The following is a 15,948-nucleotide window of genomic DNA, read 5'->3' as shown; positions in this document are numbered from 1 at the left end:
ATGCCAACCCAAGTGACGCACAAATGACCAAGTGCATGCCAGTGTAAACTGTCTAGTGGTCCTCACACCTGTATCTGGAGAACTGTACTCGGGCCACCAACCTCCCATATTCTCTCCCTCCATCGGGGTCGTGCTCTCCGAGATACTGCGTGGGTCATGGAATGGGACCTGTCCATCGAACTCAAAGTCCTCCTGCAAATGAGACAAATTGAACTGAGCCACAGCAGCAGAGGTACAAAAGGGCTGGGTCTTGATTTTGAATGTATTGAAGAGAATAAAGTAAACTCCAAGTGACAGAGAGAAGCACAGCTGTTTTTCAGTTCATGTCACTCAGAGCCTATTTGTTCTGCTGAAACCAAGAAGTTTGTTTTTTCACAACACAAAATAGTTTTAAATACCTCGTTATTTCGCCATGTGCACAGATAATATAACCGAGACACAAAAAAATAAATTTACAAAAATATTCTTTCTGTCCGCCTTTTCAATAACATGACACTCTCCTCATCTCAAACTGCTGACATTAAATGTAAACGTTTCTGTGCCATGTTACCTTCTGTAATAAGAATGAAGCATGTCAGTCAGAGCAGAACAGTTAAGGACATTTGTACAAGGTGCAAACCTCATAGCTGGACACTGTGTTACATACAGCCGAGTGTGGTCTGTGTATGTGTGTGTGTCCACCTACCTGCAGGCTTCGTTGGGCTGGAGCCGTTAGCTTCTTGGCCCTGTGTTGACCGAGCCCCCGAGCTTGAGCCAGCTCCTCCTCCAACTCCTGCTGCTGAGTGGCCAGTGCTGGATCGGAGCAGCCAGGAAAGAACCAGTCATCCTCAATCAGTTTTGTGCCACAGGGAAAGGGGGGAGGTTGGGTTGGATTGAGGATGTTTTTATGGATGGATGGATGGCGGGTATTTAATGGAGTGGACAGAATGAAAGTAGAGGGAAATTTGTTTGCTTTTGAAGACAGTGTGACAGAGGTGGCCAGTGTGACGGCACAGATGCATCAGTGGTTTGGATGAAGATGAGGATGAGGCACTTTCAACACCACAGATAAACTTTGCAACAGTCAACAGTTTCAATCAACATAGAGACACGGCAAGAAAAGTATGGAGGCAGAGATCGAGGGAGTCAAGAATGGAGAAAGAGAAAATGACTTCAACTTTAGGTATGTTTTCAGGTTTGTCTTTGTATCAAGGTCTGTGAAAGGTAACAGTGTGGTCAGAGCCATGCAAACCTTATTTGCACAGCAAAAGAAAACAGCATTAAAACATGTGATGAGATGAGCAGGAGGAGGAATAAGAGGACACTTGACGTTTCATCGCTGAGTAAGTTTAGAGGGGAGAACAGACAGTTGGGTGAAGTGGATCTAAGGGCAATTCTCATGTGCTCTCTTATTTCGGGATGCAAGCAGGGCAAATTCAAGCTGATGAGGCTCAACAAAACAAGTTCCCATCTGTTTTATGACATCAGGCAAATTATTTTGTGTGTTTGTGTGTGTGTGTGTGGAGAGCGGCAGGAAAAGTAGAGGAGTTTGAGTGGGTTGAGCAGTGGTCAGTGTGCGTCCAAGAAGAAGATGAGATGCATAAAATAGGGCTGCAACTAACAACTGTTTATTATTAAATTAGGGTGGGACACAATATTGATCACCCTGAATGCAATTAACCAATTTTGACATTTATATTTAAAAATTGCTCTAAATAGATTTCTCACCAGTTTGACTCACCAGTGTCACTACTTCTTGACCCCTGGTGGTGAAACTGGTTACAGAAACGAAGGTAACAAGAACGGATGTTAAGAGGCCACGTTGACAGCAGAATAATGGCCGACTGTGCTGAAAGAATGTTATTCCTCCAGATCCTGCTCTTAACATTTTAACACTATGGCTGGGACGATATGTGATGCATGGAGAACTCACAATAAGTTGAATGTGGTGAATTTCCATTATCGCTGTAACCATGAACTTTAATATTTGATGTGCGCGACTTGAAAATGATGACTAGCTTGCCATCATAGTCCCAGTGATTTAGAAGCCTGCAAGTAATCCTATGTTTTTATCCAACTAAAATATTGGTTTTTCACCCAAATGTGTGTTGAATTGAATATGTTTTAGAAACATTGTAAACATTTAAAGCAGACAATTACAATTACTTCAATAACATCATGAATCTCAATTATTTTGGTCAAGATAATCATGACATTTTAATATCATTCCATGTCTTATTAATTGGATCAGCTTCCAATAAAGTGATTATCACAGAATCATGGTATAATGATATTGCTGTAGTGGACCAAGTGAGTCAAATCCATCCATCATCAATTAATCTGTTAATTATTTTCTTGATTAAGAAGAAAATAAGCAGAAATTAGATCAACATATCAAATAACTTATAATTAGAACAGTTGGTGACTAATTAAGTGTCCAATTCTTAATCAGTTAGGCGTTGCAGCCTTAATGCTCTATTTTAACACATATAGTTTAAGCATCAGATTGAAAAGACTGAAATCTGACACAGAAAATATCTGCTCTGCCTCATACTGGGTACTTCACAAACACTGACCACAGCAGCAAGATTAAATGAGAAGGATGTTAAGAGCAGGACAGACAAATTTCTGTATTATTTATCAAACCAAACCAGTGAGTGGTCATGTAAAATAATCCTTCATGTCCATATATGCAGGATTATATGCAAGTGAATGATATAAAATCCTTCAGTTTACTGACACTTTTATAAAGCTTTTTTTTTTTTAAGTGATGTATTACTTTACATGGTTTGGTTATAAATAATACAACAAAGATATGGGAGGACAACAGAAGAGCTACAGAAAAGCTGAAGCACAACAGAATTATATCATTAACACCGTGCATGTTATTATTGTCCAACAAGCCACATCACAGCAACACAACTAATTGCAATTAGTAGAAATAATTATATATTATTTCCTTGGAACTGGAACACAGTTTACCCATGACCACCACCACCACAATATTAATAATAATCACCACATATTTTTTTGTCTAATATGCAAGATCACAAGTGGTCACAGGCAACGAACCCAGGATGCATTTTAATGACAGGTGTGAAAAGACCAAGCTGTGAACTGAACACTAGTCAGATCTCTCAGGAGGGATGTTAATACTAGGTCTGAACTGTCTCTGTCTATTAGTAGGATGACTAAAAACTACTGAACCCATTTAACTAACTGAACTGTCACATTTATCTTTTTATCGGACTTTATTTCCCCAGTGTTAGTGCAACCAAGTCATATTTTCTTTTAACCAAAAATAATGACTTTGTTTAATTTCATTTGACACCAGGTTATTATTTCAGTTTGGTCATACTAGTAGTCAAAGGGCAGGAAAAAAAAGTAGGACAGAGTAACAGAAAGGAATGGGGGAATGAAAAAAGAGGAAGAACACAGGAGAGGGGAAGAATTTCAAAACAAAAAAAGACGTACTAAAATGCAGCCTGCCACTGTGCTGTCTGCAGTTCAGACCCAGTAAAAAAAGCCAAGTGAAGGCCAACTGCTGACAGCACAGTGAGGACAAGCTGCACTGAAGGTGTGGAGAAGCCTGCATGCACAAAACTGATGGGAAACTGTTCTGTGTGGCTGCTCCCTCCCATCCCTGGAGCAGGGGCTGGATTGGGGGAGTGGGTGGTTGGGGGTGAGGGGGCTGGGTCAACCAAATGCTCCCCATTACCAAACAAAGAAAAAGAATAATGTTCAGTCAAAAAAAACAAAGGACACAAGGTCAACAAAAGTCATAAAAATGGAGTAGGATATATTTACTTTGCCAGCATTTAAGTCACAACTGTATCTTGAAAGAAGAAGATACATTTCTCACTATAGCTGAGACGACGATTTGCAGACGACTGAGATGACAACGGTCATGGTCCAAAGTGCATGGTAAAAATGTACTTTGGATAATGTTTTTTAGCTGATCTGTGCATATGATGGGGTTGGACAAAATATGGAGTACTGAATGACATGATATGCTGGATCCAAACATCACTATTTTGATTAAAAAATAACAGGGCTAGAAAAATTTGTCAGTGCCACTTCTTCATGACTCCTGGCAGCAGCACAGATTACATGAATGATGGTACCGTGAAAGAAAATTGAAGATGGTGACAATGGGATAATGGTGGACGAAGGTGAAAAGAATGTAACTCATCATATTAGGTCGATTTCGCACTGGATGCATGTGCAGAGCATGTCTGCTGTTCACCTGCCACTGAGCCTCTTGAGAAGATTCTGCTATGTTTTACATTAAATTTGCTTTGAAAATCATGAAATATACGTTTTAAATACTCCTCTGCTCACAACTAAATACCATACTTCACTATGAAGCAGGGCACCTGTTGGTGCTGCACATCATTTTACAATAAAACTTTGTTTAAATAACTGAATCTAATCAGTGAACTGAAATGCTTGAGTGCTTTTACTTTGAAACAGGAACGGTGTGTTGTTTGTGACATATGTGATGGATACAGAAACTGTAAACAAAAATTGGTCAGTTGTCTATTCCCGAAAAGAGCCTCACATGGATCGTGTGAACAGTCTCATTAGTTAATATATGTCCTTAAATGAAAAGAGCATCACAGTGCTAACATCCAGTGTGAAACAGGCTTTACACTTCCTACAGATAGAAATGCACATTTTGCTACTCCTTTTACAAGGACTTGAACTTAGGTATTTCACTGACAGCAGCTTTAAACTGCCATTGATTAGATTTTGTAAGCATCCTCTAGGAAAAGGTCTTACCCTCTCTCTCTTCCTCCATTTGGCTGATACGAAGTGCCATATTAGCCTTCTCCTCCTTGGCCCGGTCCCTGGCGTTGACAGCCTCAGTCACCATCTCCTGCCACTCCAGGACCTGGCTCTGAGTGTCGTCCGCACTGCCCGACTCACTGGCCTGTGAGAAAGAGCACAGAAGGACCAAAACTGAGCAACCAGACCAGATAAGCAGGAAAAAAAAAAAAAAAAATGGGTAGATGCCTGACCTGAGAGGCAGCCCTCTTTGTGAACTGCTCTAGGTCCGCTTGCAGTGTTCTCTGCTGCTCCTCATACACCACCAGCTTAGCCTCCAGCATTTCTAACAGAAAACATCAAACATGCATTTCTACCGATGACATCATACACTTCATGAATTCATGAATTCATGAATTCAGTGAGGTCTTTACTCTACTCCAGTTGATTTTATTACCGTTCTTTGTTTTGAGCTCCTCATATTGCTCAAATTTCCAAAGATTTTCCTCCCTCTCCTCCTCAAGTGAAGTGATGCGACTACGCAGGTCAGTCAGGTCTGGGGGCGCCGCTCCAGCCTGGAAAAGATGAGGATAACATTTCTTAAATTGGTCTCATGTGTTTTTTTTTTGTGGATTTGACATTTAACTACTAAAACCTGATCAGTTCATCCAAGATTTTGTTGGCCGTAACCAGTGCAGAACAGAATAATCTCACCTGGCTTTTCTTCAATTCGTCTTCCAACTGTCTGATCCGGGATTTGGACCAGGCTTTCATCTTCAGGAACTTGGATTCTGATTTGCTGGCTTCATCTGTTTTCTGCTTTGCATGGACTGCAAAGAAAATAATACGATAAAACAGCTGAACACCGAACAATAACTTTCTTCTTCATTGTTGGGACATGTAGTATGAATAAAAAATAATCAGAATGATGCAAGAGAAGAACCAACCTTCCAGCTCAGAAATTCTCTGGCTGAGGGCTGAATCAGCAGGCACACCTCCAGTTCCCGAGGTCTCCTGACAGGCAGGTGGCGCTGCAACTGAGGCTCTCCTCAGCTCCTCCAGTTGCACCAAGAGATCCTGCTTGGTTTGTTCCAACTGTAGCTGATGTTGTTCGGTCATCCGCTGCGCCTCTGCCTGCTGTTTCTCCATCAGGTCACGAAGTTGTGCTCGCATCACATGCTTCTCTGCCTCCATCTTGGATTCCAAACTCTCTCGTGCGACCTGTAACCGTCGAAGCCGCTCAGTGAGCTCCTGCAGGAAGAAAAGACAAAAATGTAACAAAAACATTGTGGTGAAGAAAGTGTCATAAGTAAAAAGCTTACAGAACAACAATTACACATGCAAAATACATTAAAAAACACCACAAAACACTCCTACAGAGAAGACAAAGGTGTTTAGAGCAATGAGACTTGTCTTTTCTGACCTGTATCTGTTGGTCCCTGCCATCCACTTCTCCCTGGAGAACATCAATGACCTGGGTTTTACCGAGCAGCACCTCCTCTTTCTCATGGAGCTTCTGTTTCAGAGCCTTCAAAAGCTGAGGAGACAAAAAAAAGAATAAACATTATATAACACATACAAATCTTTCCTGAACACGTATACGGTCACACAAGTTTAATGTGAGCAAAACTGCAGATCCTCTGTTTCCTCTGAACAGATATTAGCAGTTACAGAATGATAAAGAGAAAAGAGAAGAATCTGTCAGTTCCGTGTGCCTGAAACCTCTCAATGAGAATTAAAAAAAAGGATCACATAGCTTAATTATATGATATTTAAGAAAATGTGCTTTATCTTATCAGTAAACACCTTTCCCAACTAAATACTGAAGTTTGTGTTGCTTTGTAAGCTGATCACTCACCACATAAACGTGCACAGAGAAAATCTAAACTTTTACATCACAGCACACTATTGTTGTATCAGTCAGTCATAATTCATTGTTTTGTGATTTTATAAAATAATAAATTCATCCCTCATCATCATGACCCAAATTTAACACCTCCTCTTGTACAAGTCAAGAAATATTGCACCTTAAATATTTACAACTAAAGACATTTAAAAAAAAAAGAAAAAAGAAAAATCAGATTATGTGTAATGAATAGATCCCACATTGAGTCATGTCACTACCTGCTCCAAGTCTGCACTGGCATCAGACTTTGCTGCCAGCTTGAAGAGCTCCTGTTCGTGCATCTGGCCGATCTCCGCCAGCTGATTATCTTTCTGTATGATGATGTCTTTGAAAGTCTGGATCTAAAAACATCGCATACAGCAACATCGGTGTTAAAGAAGCAGCATCACTGCTTACATGAGTTTTTAAACAATCAGCAATATGATCATTTAACAAGGGATAGTTTAATAGCCTACATTCTGTTTATACATGGTCTCCTTCTGTGCATACTGCTCCTTCTCTGTGACCAGCAGCTCCTTGAGGCTTTCTGTCTGCTCCTGCAGCAAACTGTAGCGCTCCTCTGCTTCTCCCACCTTTCTGGTCAGACTCTGAATCAGCAGCTGAAGCTCCTGCATTGCTCCACTGTCCTCTGCCACCTGATGGAGGCAAAACACTATTAACATTAAAATAATCTCTCTGACACAATGGAAAATTAATCGTTCTGAAAATGTCTGCAATAGTGATCTGCTGATGCTAAACTCAGGAAGCTAAGTTTATATTGACGCAATAGCTAAAACAAGTATGAAAATTTAAGTTATTAAAGTGCAAATATATATGGTGTGCAATGACCTTAAAGCTGAAAACTTTCAGTTTGAAAACTGTAGATTGTAGATTACTTCTAATACAGAGCTAAAACGTCCGTCTCATAGACGTTATAGTTTTATAACAGACACACTTAACACATTAGTGTAGATATAGCTTGAGAGAAGCTGCAACATTTGTAAATTGACTGTGTTGTGGAGGAGTTAGTGGTTTACAAAGTTTCTTGTGGGGAACAGCAACTTAAAGTAGTGGCCACAATCTGTTTTCTTGACATGCATGACCTTTTGCTGAAGTGCAGGTGCGATGGGCTGATCTCCTGCAATTGCTGTTTGCAGGTGGACGATGTAGGCCTCCTTCTCTGCCAGTTTCCTGTCCTTCTCGGTCAGCATAGCGTCGATTTCCTCACCTCGTTGAAGATGTGACTCTACTTCCTTCCGCTGAAGCAAATAGTAGTATAATAGTTTTCTTGGTTAAATATTTTCATATGTGCTTCCTATTTCGAGGTGTTGAGTGAATTTGAAAATCAAGTACATAATTTGGCCATAACTGAAGTTGTATATATCCATAACAGAAGTTACATACACACACACTGTGGGAACAGCAATATCAGTGTTTTACTATATTATTTCCTGATATCTTGTGAGACAGAATATTGCATCGTGGACATTAAAGGAACCAGAGGTCAAATAAAACAGCTTTGACATGAGCTCATGAGGATGATGAAATCCATCTGCGACATTAATAAACGTTACCTTGTTTTCCAGTTCACTGTCTCTTAGTGAAAGCTGCTGTTCTAGTTCCTCGACTTTCTTCTTTAACAAGACAATCTTGCCACGACTAGCTTGCTCTCCTCCACCTCCTTCTGATGACCCCTGAAGAGAAACATGAAAGCAAAGCTGTAAACATTAAATGGCAAAATGACAAACACAAGTCATGTTGCTCTGTGTTGGCTGGTTGTAAAAGGCATTTATTTCAAAATAGAGTTCTAACAACTAAATAAATATTCTATTTGTCCATTTGTCTTTTTTTTGTCGACAAACTTGTTAGTCAGGCTCCTGATTATCCAAAATATTCAGTATGAATTATTACTTTGTTATATGGAACAAAGAAACCAGAAAATATTCCCATTTGGCGAAAAATTTAATAACTGCTTAATAATTAATTAATCTTTACAGTCCTGAAATCAACCATACACACTGTGCTTTACTTAACATAAAACATATTATAGTCCCCAGAGGTATAAATGTATTCATTCAATCTGAAGAAGTATTTAGACACCCAGTGATGACGAGTTAATCTCAGTATAGAATGGATGAATGGATGAATAACAACAAACATGAATATGTGTACATGCTCATACCTTCTTGCTGTGTTTCGGCGTGCCTTGACCTCCTTGCTGTTTTTTCAGCTCCTCCAGCTGCGCTGAGAGAGACGTCACCTTAGCCTTGTTCTGGAGACGCGCCTTTGTCAGTTTGGCCTCACACTCCTCCTTCTCCACCTGAATCACAAGCAAGGAGTTAATAATCATATTAATTCCATCAACTATTTTATTTAAATCTTCCACCTATTTTTGTAAAGTTATTACCATTGCTCAGTAATACATATTAAGACTGAAGCAACATTAATATTGGTCCAACAGTGTTTTTAAAGATATTTAGATGTATAAGTCCTAAACAAATGCACCAATATGCCAGCCAAAGCAGCATAGAGCTTTGAAGTAACACGTGACAAAAAATGTATTCCGAATATTCACTCACACTCGGCTAACCCGTATGCTGGAGACAAACCAGAGGAGAAACTCTACTTTACCTTCAGCTGGTCGTCTTTGGTGCGAAGGGCTGCATCTTTTTCCCGTATCATTTCCTTCAGATGAGCAACGAGCTGCTCCGTTTGGCTAAGTCGCTCTGCCATTTCTTCGACAGCAAGCTCTCCACCACCTGCAGCACTAAGGGGAGATCCTGGGCCCTGAGGCCAGGCAGGCGAGATGATGTTACAAAGGCACAAAAGCACATGAAACAATTCTTCTATGTACAAGATAAAACATATGCCTTTACTAGGGTAGAGAACTCCGTATTTTAAATGGCACAAGCTCCAGCTTCGTGTGTCACAGACAACCATGACATGCTCTGTATAAAATCATGATCTAGAGCACAGTTTAGATCTAAGAGAGAACAAACTTGAGCCTGACTCAAACCTGGCAGGATTTCTGTTTTTTGCATCCAGGCTTGTGTTACTGTGTCCCAACCCACTCTTTCATGGTCACTGCTCATTTTGCCTGACCACAGGTATTTACAGTCACAATCAACCAAGCTGTTTATTCTGGTGGGTCTAAATGAATGTTCTATGTATTAAAATTGAGAAGTTTGCATATATTTTCACACAACTTATATCAGCAAATAGACTCGCATAATTTAAACCCATTTAATTTCTAAACAGAGGGACAAAATGAAATGTTTGTAAATAATATGCTTTGCTGTTGTGTTCCTGGTAAGAGCTAAACAATGATAACAGAGTCTAGGGCTGGGTTTAAAATTTAGCATAATTTCCCCCTCACAGGAGGTGTGAGTTGTGATTGACTGAATCAAATACCTGCACTCAGCAGTCTGTCAAATCATCTGGACATGAAATACTTTTTGCTGCATTCCCTCTAAGAAAATTGAACTGCTGCAAAATGTAGTAAAATATGCAAGAGCTACACAAATTGCATGTTTCTAGGAGGAGCTCTGTATTTGTGAGATAGTGAACAGCTGAAAACATTATCACAACAACAGTCACCAGACACTGATTAAGTTGCTGCTGCAGTGAAACACGGGCATGTGTACTTACTCCAGACCCAGGCTCTCCCTCTTCACCGGAAAACCACTTCAGCATGGTGTCTCTTTAAGCCTAACAAACACACAGACATAGAACAAACTTATTAGACACAAATTTCTCATAAAATGATCTCTATTCTACCTATAGTGACACATTTACAATTGCCCTCTTATGATCAGATCTCCTGAGACAGGTGTTAACCGCATGACTAAACAGAGCCTCCATCTTTTAAGTGACAGTTCATATTTTTTGAAGCTTGTGTATGAGGTACAGACACATTCAGTCAGTACCAACTAGGGGTCACAAGACAATTATATAGTGAAAGATCATGATATCTGTCTAACTGAAGAAAACAAAATGTCGATGAGAAGTTGCGTGTAGGACGTTACGTTAAGTGCAGGATTTCTCTTTTTTTTCACAACATAGAGAACAAAGCGCATAAAGTCTATGTATTGAACATGGATGGGGCATCTCTTAACATAACTTTCTCTGCCATTATCCCATAGTAAACTCCCTCTTCTTCGGCCAGGTAGCGTCCACCCAAGTTTCCCTCATTCACTGGAGCACCACCGCCGCAAGGAGACATCAAGTAGCGACGCCCAGCAAGTGAAACTGGCGGGGGCTGTTTATTTTAAAGCACCTAAATTTGCCAATTAAAAGATCGATATTTGTCCTGGTGTATTGATTACCATACTGCACAAGGAAGGACAACGATATATCACCAAATCGATATTTTGACCCACCCCTAGTGGTCTCTGTGCTGTGTGCGACGACCCCTGCCCTGGGAAGCAGCTACAGACATGGACACTTGCTATCAATGGGCTCACTTATATGACCCTATGCTGAAAAAAGCCTTTCTAATGGCAAAATAAAGAAGCAAACATATTCTTAAGATGTCATAAACTTTAGATTGTATGAGGTGAGTATGTAGTCAAGTTTCTCTTGTGTCCCCACTGGCATCCCCCTATCAGTGACAGCAAGTGTCTGTGTCTAAATTGGTGCTAGCTGTTTTCCAGTCTTGAAGGCTGTAAAGAAAGACATTCCTGCATTTACAGATAAATGAGCGGGTCAGATGTAGTAATAGGCTGGTAAATATTTACAGAGTGTAGTCTGAGGACTGCAGGTTTTCAGGTGACCTGACAAAGTCAGTCAGGTGACTGCTGGGGGCGAAGCAGTGAAACCTCATAAAGCTGTGTACAATTACAGGGATGTGGCAGGTGAGGCTTACTTTACCTGTTGCCTACAGAAGGCAGAGACTGAGACTAGGCCAAGACCTTGAGGCCTGGTGTAATACTCGATCAGCCTTGTCCATTCAGATGCACAAGCAGCAGTCCAGCCCACATGACGCATTGGAAAATCAGGTCAAACTAGTTTAGTCATGTACTGTGCCACAGAGGCCAACTATTCCCACTGTTCCAGAAGCCATCAACTTTAATACAACGTCATTACAAACCGTGCTTATCTTTACAAGGAATTAATAATGACAAATACGCAATATGTCTGTGTTTGAAACCGTGCTGTGGTTTGAACTGAATACACTTCTCTCGTAAACAGAACAGTAAATATACTGCAGACAGGTGCTAACGCTGTAGCCACACACGCTGCTACAGTACTTTAAAAAGTCGTATTCTGTTGCCAATAGCCGAACCTTTCAGTAACTTGGTACCAGTTCATACTAGAAGAGGCTAGGCAGTTCATACATGACGAGGAGAAACAGCCACTTTCACCGCATCATTGCAGATGATGTGTCGGTGTCGGATTATTTAGCATTACCTTGATGTTACTTGCTGGATTTTACAGCTAATAATGACTTGCTGACCTGCTCATTTAAGGCCTTCCACTGGCACCAGCAGCAGGCCTCAGTGGTCAAGGTGGTGGCTCGTTATTTAAATGAATAACACGTTAGTCCAACTAGCTAACGTTATCCCACTACCAACTGTGTAGCTAATGCTAACATAGCTAAAAGTACCTCTTGACACATTAGCTAGACGAGCATCTCACAACCGGCAAAATGGAAATTCTTAAGAGTTTACCGGGTCCACAGCTGCATGAAGATTTCACAGAAGCGTCAGTTCGTCGACTGAATTCCGTTCAATTACATTTTATTCCCAAAAGAAATCCGAAATTCCACACAGTTGATGTGCTACGGTCACATTTGTCAACAGGCAAGCGAGAGGAGAGTGCGCATGCGCAAAACTGTCAGTCCAGATGAAACTGTGGGACTGTGTGTTTTTACACATTAATCACGAAATGCCAAAATTGAGAACTTTATATAAAAATATGTTTAAGCTATGTAGTTATGTAACCATAAACGCTCTACGTGCTAAGAAAACGCACATTGTATTGTATCGAAGATGAAAACAACGCCAAGATGAAGAGTTGCACATCATTTCCTGTTTCGTTTTAAAAGTCTTGGAAGTACCTATCCTCAAAGTATTACAGTCCTTAACATTTTATTTTAAAGTAACGTTTTGATTTTAGGTTGTTTTTTAGATTGTGAAATTATTGAGCGTTATTCCTATTCATCATACAATTATAGACTGATTAACAACATATTCTGTACAAATGTTTTAAGAGAACCTATGAAAGGATGAAAAAAGTAAACAAAGAGAGGAGACAAGAAAGATAAGATAAGATAGCTTTTATTTATCTCACAGTGGAGAGAAAACGGCGTTACAGCAGCTCAACAATAGATAATCAACAACAAATAGACAATATACAAGTAAGTTATACAAGTAGGAAAGAAATTATTTACATATATATAAATATAATATAAATATACAGAATATATTCTATATATAGAGAGAAGATGAGGGGAGGACAGGAGACAGGAGATGAAGAAAGACAAGGTCAGGGCTGGCCCAAGCCTTTATGGGGCCCTAAGCTAAATTTGATGTGGGGGCTCCCCCTCCCACCACCTCAGAGTAGCTGGTGCTTGACTATTATTGATACCAATGTAACACTATAAATTGCATTGTTGTGTTGTTTGCATCAAATCAGTGCCACTCTTGTTTTTTTTTTTTTTACCTTAGAGGGCAGTAAAATCACAAAAGTGGTCTAGTAGTAATTCATCACCATCACCGGGGGCCCAGGCTGCTTAGTTAGAGGAATTGTGGTCATTTGAATTAACACAAACAATGCAGTGTGTGTGTGTGTGTGTGGCACTGTTACCTGATCTGACCTCCTCTATCGACTCATCCTGTCTTTCAAATCTTAATCTTTAAGACTCTTTGCTTGACGCCATGATATCAGTTGGTTTTACCCCGAGGCCCAAAATCACGGCCACCAAAAAGACAGAATATATTTAGACACAACATCCTGTCGAGTGATTATGGATTTTTAATATCTCAGAGAAACACGTGGCATTTAAAACATGATCATTTAAACAAGTCACATGTCTGTGTGATACTTCCCGGTGTCACTGTGATGCTAAAGGTTGTCATAGTGCTGAGTAAAGAGCCTTAAAGGCTAAGAAAAGTAGGCCAAGCTAAATCCATATGATCTCCCATAAGGTCTCCATTCTATGGAGCCACGTCAATGCTGAATCCCACAGTGTGTTTGTCTTAGTTCCTTATAGTGTACCACAATGTGATAAAACAACACACACAAACACACAAATGGTCTTGTGTTTATTTAATAAGAGATGTTGAGGATGTTACAGTATTTTCAAGTCTCACCCTTAGATGTTAATTCTTACACACTAGACCTTTAAAATGATGTTTAAAAACAGTACACATTCTGTTTGTTGACATCGTGTTTAGTGCCAATGTAATTTTTACACAGTGAAACTTTCTCAGTGTTTTGATTGGTGGTTTGAGATTATCCTGAATCTCTCAACCCCACATAAGAAATTAGTTCATGCAGATTATTTCCTTGGAGCTGAACCTTTGTAAACAAAAGAGCATTTGCTGAAGACCGTGTTACCATCATTGGTGTTTCCAAATGGACAGTATGATTGTCCAGTCATTTCAAGGTTTGTGCTGCTGTTCCAAGAACCAGTCGGAGGGCCCGATGTCCAGTTTGAGTTGGTCCATCAGCCATGAGTCTTTTTGAGCCCCCTCAATAAATTCCTCTAAAGAAATCCGACCTGGATGAAAAAAAAACCAAAAAAAAAAACCATTATATATATCTTTATATACAGTATCATGGTAACCAAGTCATTTTCACCATGATCTGATCTGCATTTTAACCATTTCTATTTATCATCTGCTGCTGAACACTGACCAGAAAATGAACTGCGTTAATGAACCTGGAACTTACTGTCATGGTTCTTGTCCACCAACTCAAATATTCTGTCGCAGATGTCTTCAATATTCTCTGTGATTCCTGGATCGCTGTGCCTCTTTAACGTGGAGATGATCTGAAGAGAAGACACAAGCTGAAACGTTTGACATGGCATTGTCGGATGTTTCTCGTGTCACTATTGTTTGTTTTATGTTGTCTTGGTGACAGTGACACATTGTTTCAGTGTCTTCAAAGGTTGAATTGAAAATGAAGTTATTATAGGAGAGCGTAAGTCAGAGAATAAGATGTTCATTGTTACATTTACAATTCAATAGGTTAAAACCCAAAAGTATACTTTTGTTTTACTCCAGTTCAGTTTGTTCGTCGGCCACTTACTCCTGTTCAACTGCTCATTAACATAAACATCGAATCAACCAATCATATGGCAGCAACTCAATGATCCAAACAGAGAGGCTAGACTTGTTTGAGACGATAAAAAGGTAAACGTGGATTTGAATATGGTGGCAAATCACTGATATACTACACATGTATAATGTACTATATACTGTATAATTGTATGTATTCTTAAGTCTCTTACTTTGAATGACATTTGATTTGTTTGAAAAGTGCTATAAATATATATAAATAAAGTTTTGATTGACACTCACTTTAATGATGTGTTGTACTTCCTGTCTGTCCAGACATCCATTTCCATCTCTGTCAAAAACCTTAAAAGACCATTTGAGTTTGTCCTCAAGTTTCCCACGAAGGACGAGATGCACAGCGGCCACAAACTCCATGAAGTCGATTTTACCGTCCTGTAGGGAAACGGGTGGATGGAGAGAACAGTCAGTCACAAACTATCCAGAGCAGCAGACGGTGATCGCAGGGAAACAATATCAAACATCTAATTCGGCTGTTATGTCAAGACAAAGGTCCGACATTCTTACCTCATTTGTGTCAAAAGATCGAAACACATTCTCCATGTAGGCTGATTCCTCTTCGGTGCAGTTGCTTTTGATGCAAAAGATTCTCTTGAACTCGTGTAAGTGCAAATTCCCACTCGGACACTCGGTTATAAACCTGCGGTAGAGTTCCTGAATATTTTGAAGAGTCACTTCCTTGTCCACGGCAGTCTGTGTTTGGCCCATAGTTGTAACGAAGGCGGCAACATGTGCGGACAACAAATCCCTTTTTGAAGTTTCAGTGATCTTTTCCCAATCTCTTCAGACAATTCCTACTTTTCCCTTTGGTATCTAAGTTCAAAGACAAAACCGCTCTCAAAGAAAAACAACACATTCATTCGCCGCTCATCAGTTCACTGCTAGGCAACAGATTCATCAGCTCTTTGACGTCTAAGAAGGGGGGATTGCCTCAATTTAGATAAAAGGCCTCCACTGAGCTTTCAGGGAGATTACGAGCAGGATGACGTCAGAATCCCCTCTGCTCGTGGTCCC

At 40.0% G+C, this 15,948-nt stretch overlaps 2 protein-coding genes across 7 annotated transcripts in view; both read right to left on the bottom strand.

Moving 5' to 3' along the window:
- Nucleotides 1-12,439, bottom strand: part of LOC131459856 (golgin subfamily B member 1-like) — a 33,304-nt gene extending 20,865 nt beyond the window's left edge. For 5 of the 6 annotated variants that reach the window (XM_058629986.1, XM_058629987.1, XM_058629988.1 and 2 more), the window contains exons 1-16: nucleotides 12,301-12,439; nucleotides 10,280-10,339; nucleotides 9,263-9,418; nucleotides 8,814-8,951; nucleotides 8,206-8,325; nucleotides 7,735-7,890; nucleotides 7,108-7,287; nucleotides 6,871-6,993; nucleotides 6,170-6,283; nucleotides 5,694-5,997; nucleotides 5,461-5,576; nucleotides 5,204-5,321; nucleotides 5,001-5,092; nucleotides 4,762-4,912; nucleotides 686-792; nucleotides 69-192 (exon numbers count right to left, since the gene is read on the bottom strand). In XM_058629986.1, the coding sequence (XP_058485969.1) occupies nucleotides 69-192; nucleotides 686-792; nucleotides 4,762-4,912; nucleotides 5,001-5,092; nucleotides 5,204-5,321; nucleotides 5,461-5,576; nucleotides 5,694-5,997; nucleotides 6,170-6,283; nucleotides 6,871-6,993; nucleotides 7,108-7,287; nucleotides 7,735-7,890; nucleotides 8,206-8,325; nucleotides 8,814-8,951; nucleotides 9,263-9,418; nucleotides 10,280-10,324 (2,044 nt within the window). In that variant the 5' untranslated portion in view covers nucleotides 10,325-10,339; nucleotides 12,301-12,439. The remainder of the gene's footprint in view (nucleotides 1-68; nucleotides 193-685; nucleotides 793-4,761; nucleotides 4,913-5,000; nucleotides 5,093-5,203; nucleotides 5,322-5,460; nucleotides 5,577-5,693; nucleotides 5,998-6,169; nucleotides 6,284-6,870; nucleotides 6,994-7,107; nucleotides 7,288-7,734; nucleotides 7,891-8,205; nucleotides 8,326-8,813; nucleotides 8,952-9,262; nucleotides 9,419-10,279; nucleotides 10,340-12,300) is intronic. The other variant, XM_058629989.1, reaches the window with a different exon arrangement.
- A 655-nt stretch (nucleotides 12,440-13,094) lies between these two features.
- On the bottom strand, nucleotides 13,095-15,794 carry LOC131459786 (guanylyl cyclase-activating protein 2-like). The gene is made up of 4 exons (XM_058629885.1): nucleotides 15,442-15,794; nucleotides 15,160-15,309; nucleotides 14,528-14,627; nucleotides 13,095-14,354 (listed from the first exon to the last, which is right to left on the bottom strand). The coding sequence occupies exons 1-4, from the start codon at nucleotides 15,640-15,642 to the stop codon at nucleotides 14,236-14,238; spliced, it is 570 nt and encodes a 189-aa protein (XP_058485868.1). The 5' UTR covers nucleotides 15,643-15,794; the 3' UTR covers nucleotides 13,095-14,235.
- Nucleotides 15,795-15,948: the final 154 nt, after the last annotated feature.

Source organism: Solea solea, chromosome 5 (genome assembly GCF_958295425.1).
Source record: "Solea solea chromosome 5, fSolSol10.1, whole genome shotgun sequence".
Taxonomy (NCBI): domain Eukaryota; kingdom Metazoa; phylum Chordata; class Actinopteri; order Pleuronectiformes; family Soleidae; genus Solea; species Solea solea.
Note: the sequence above shows the minus strand (reverse complement) of the source record. Positions and strands in the feature narration are given on the sequence as shown.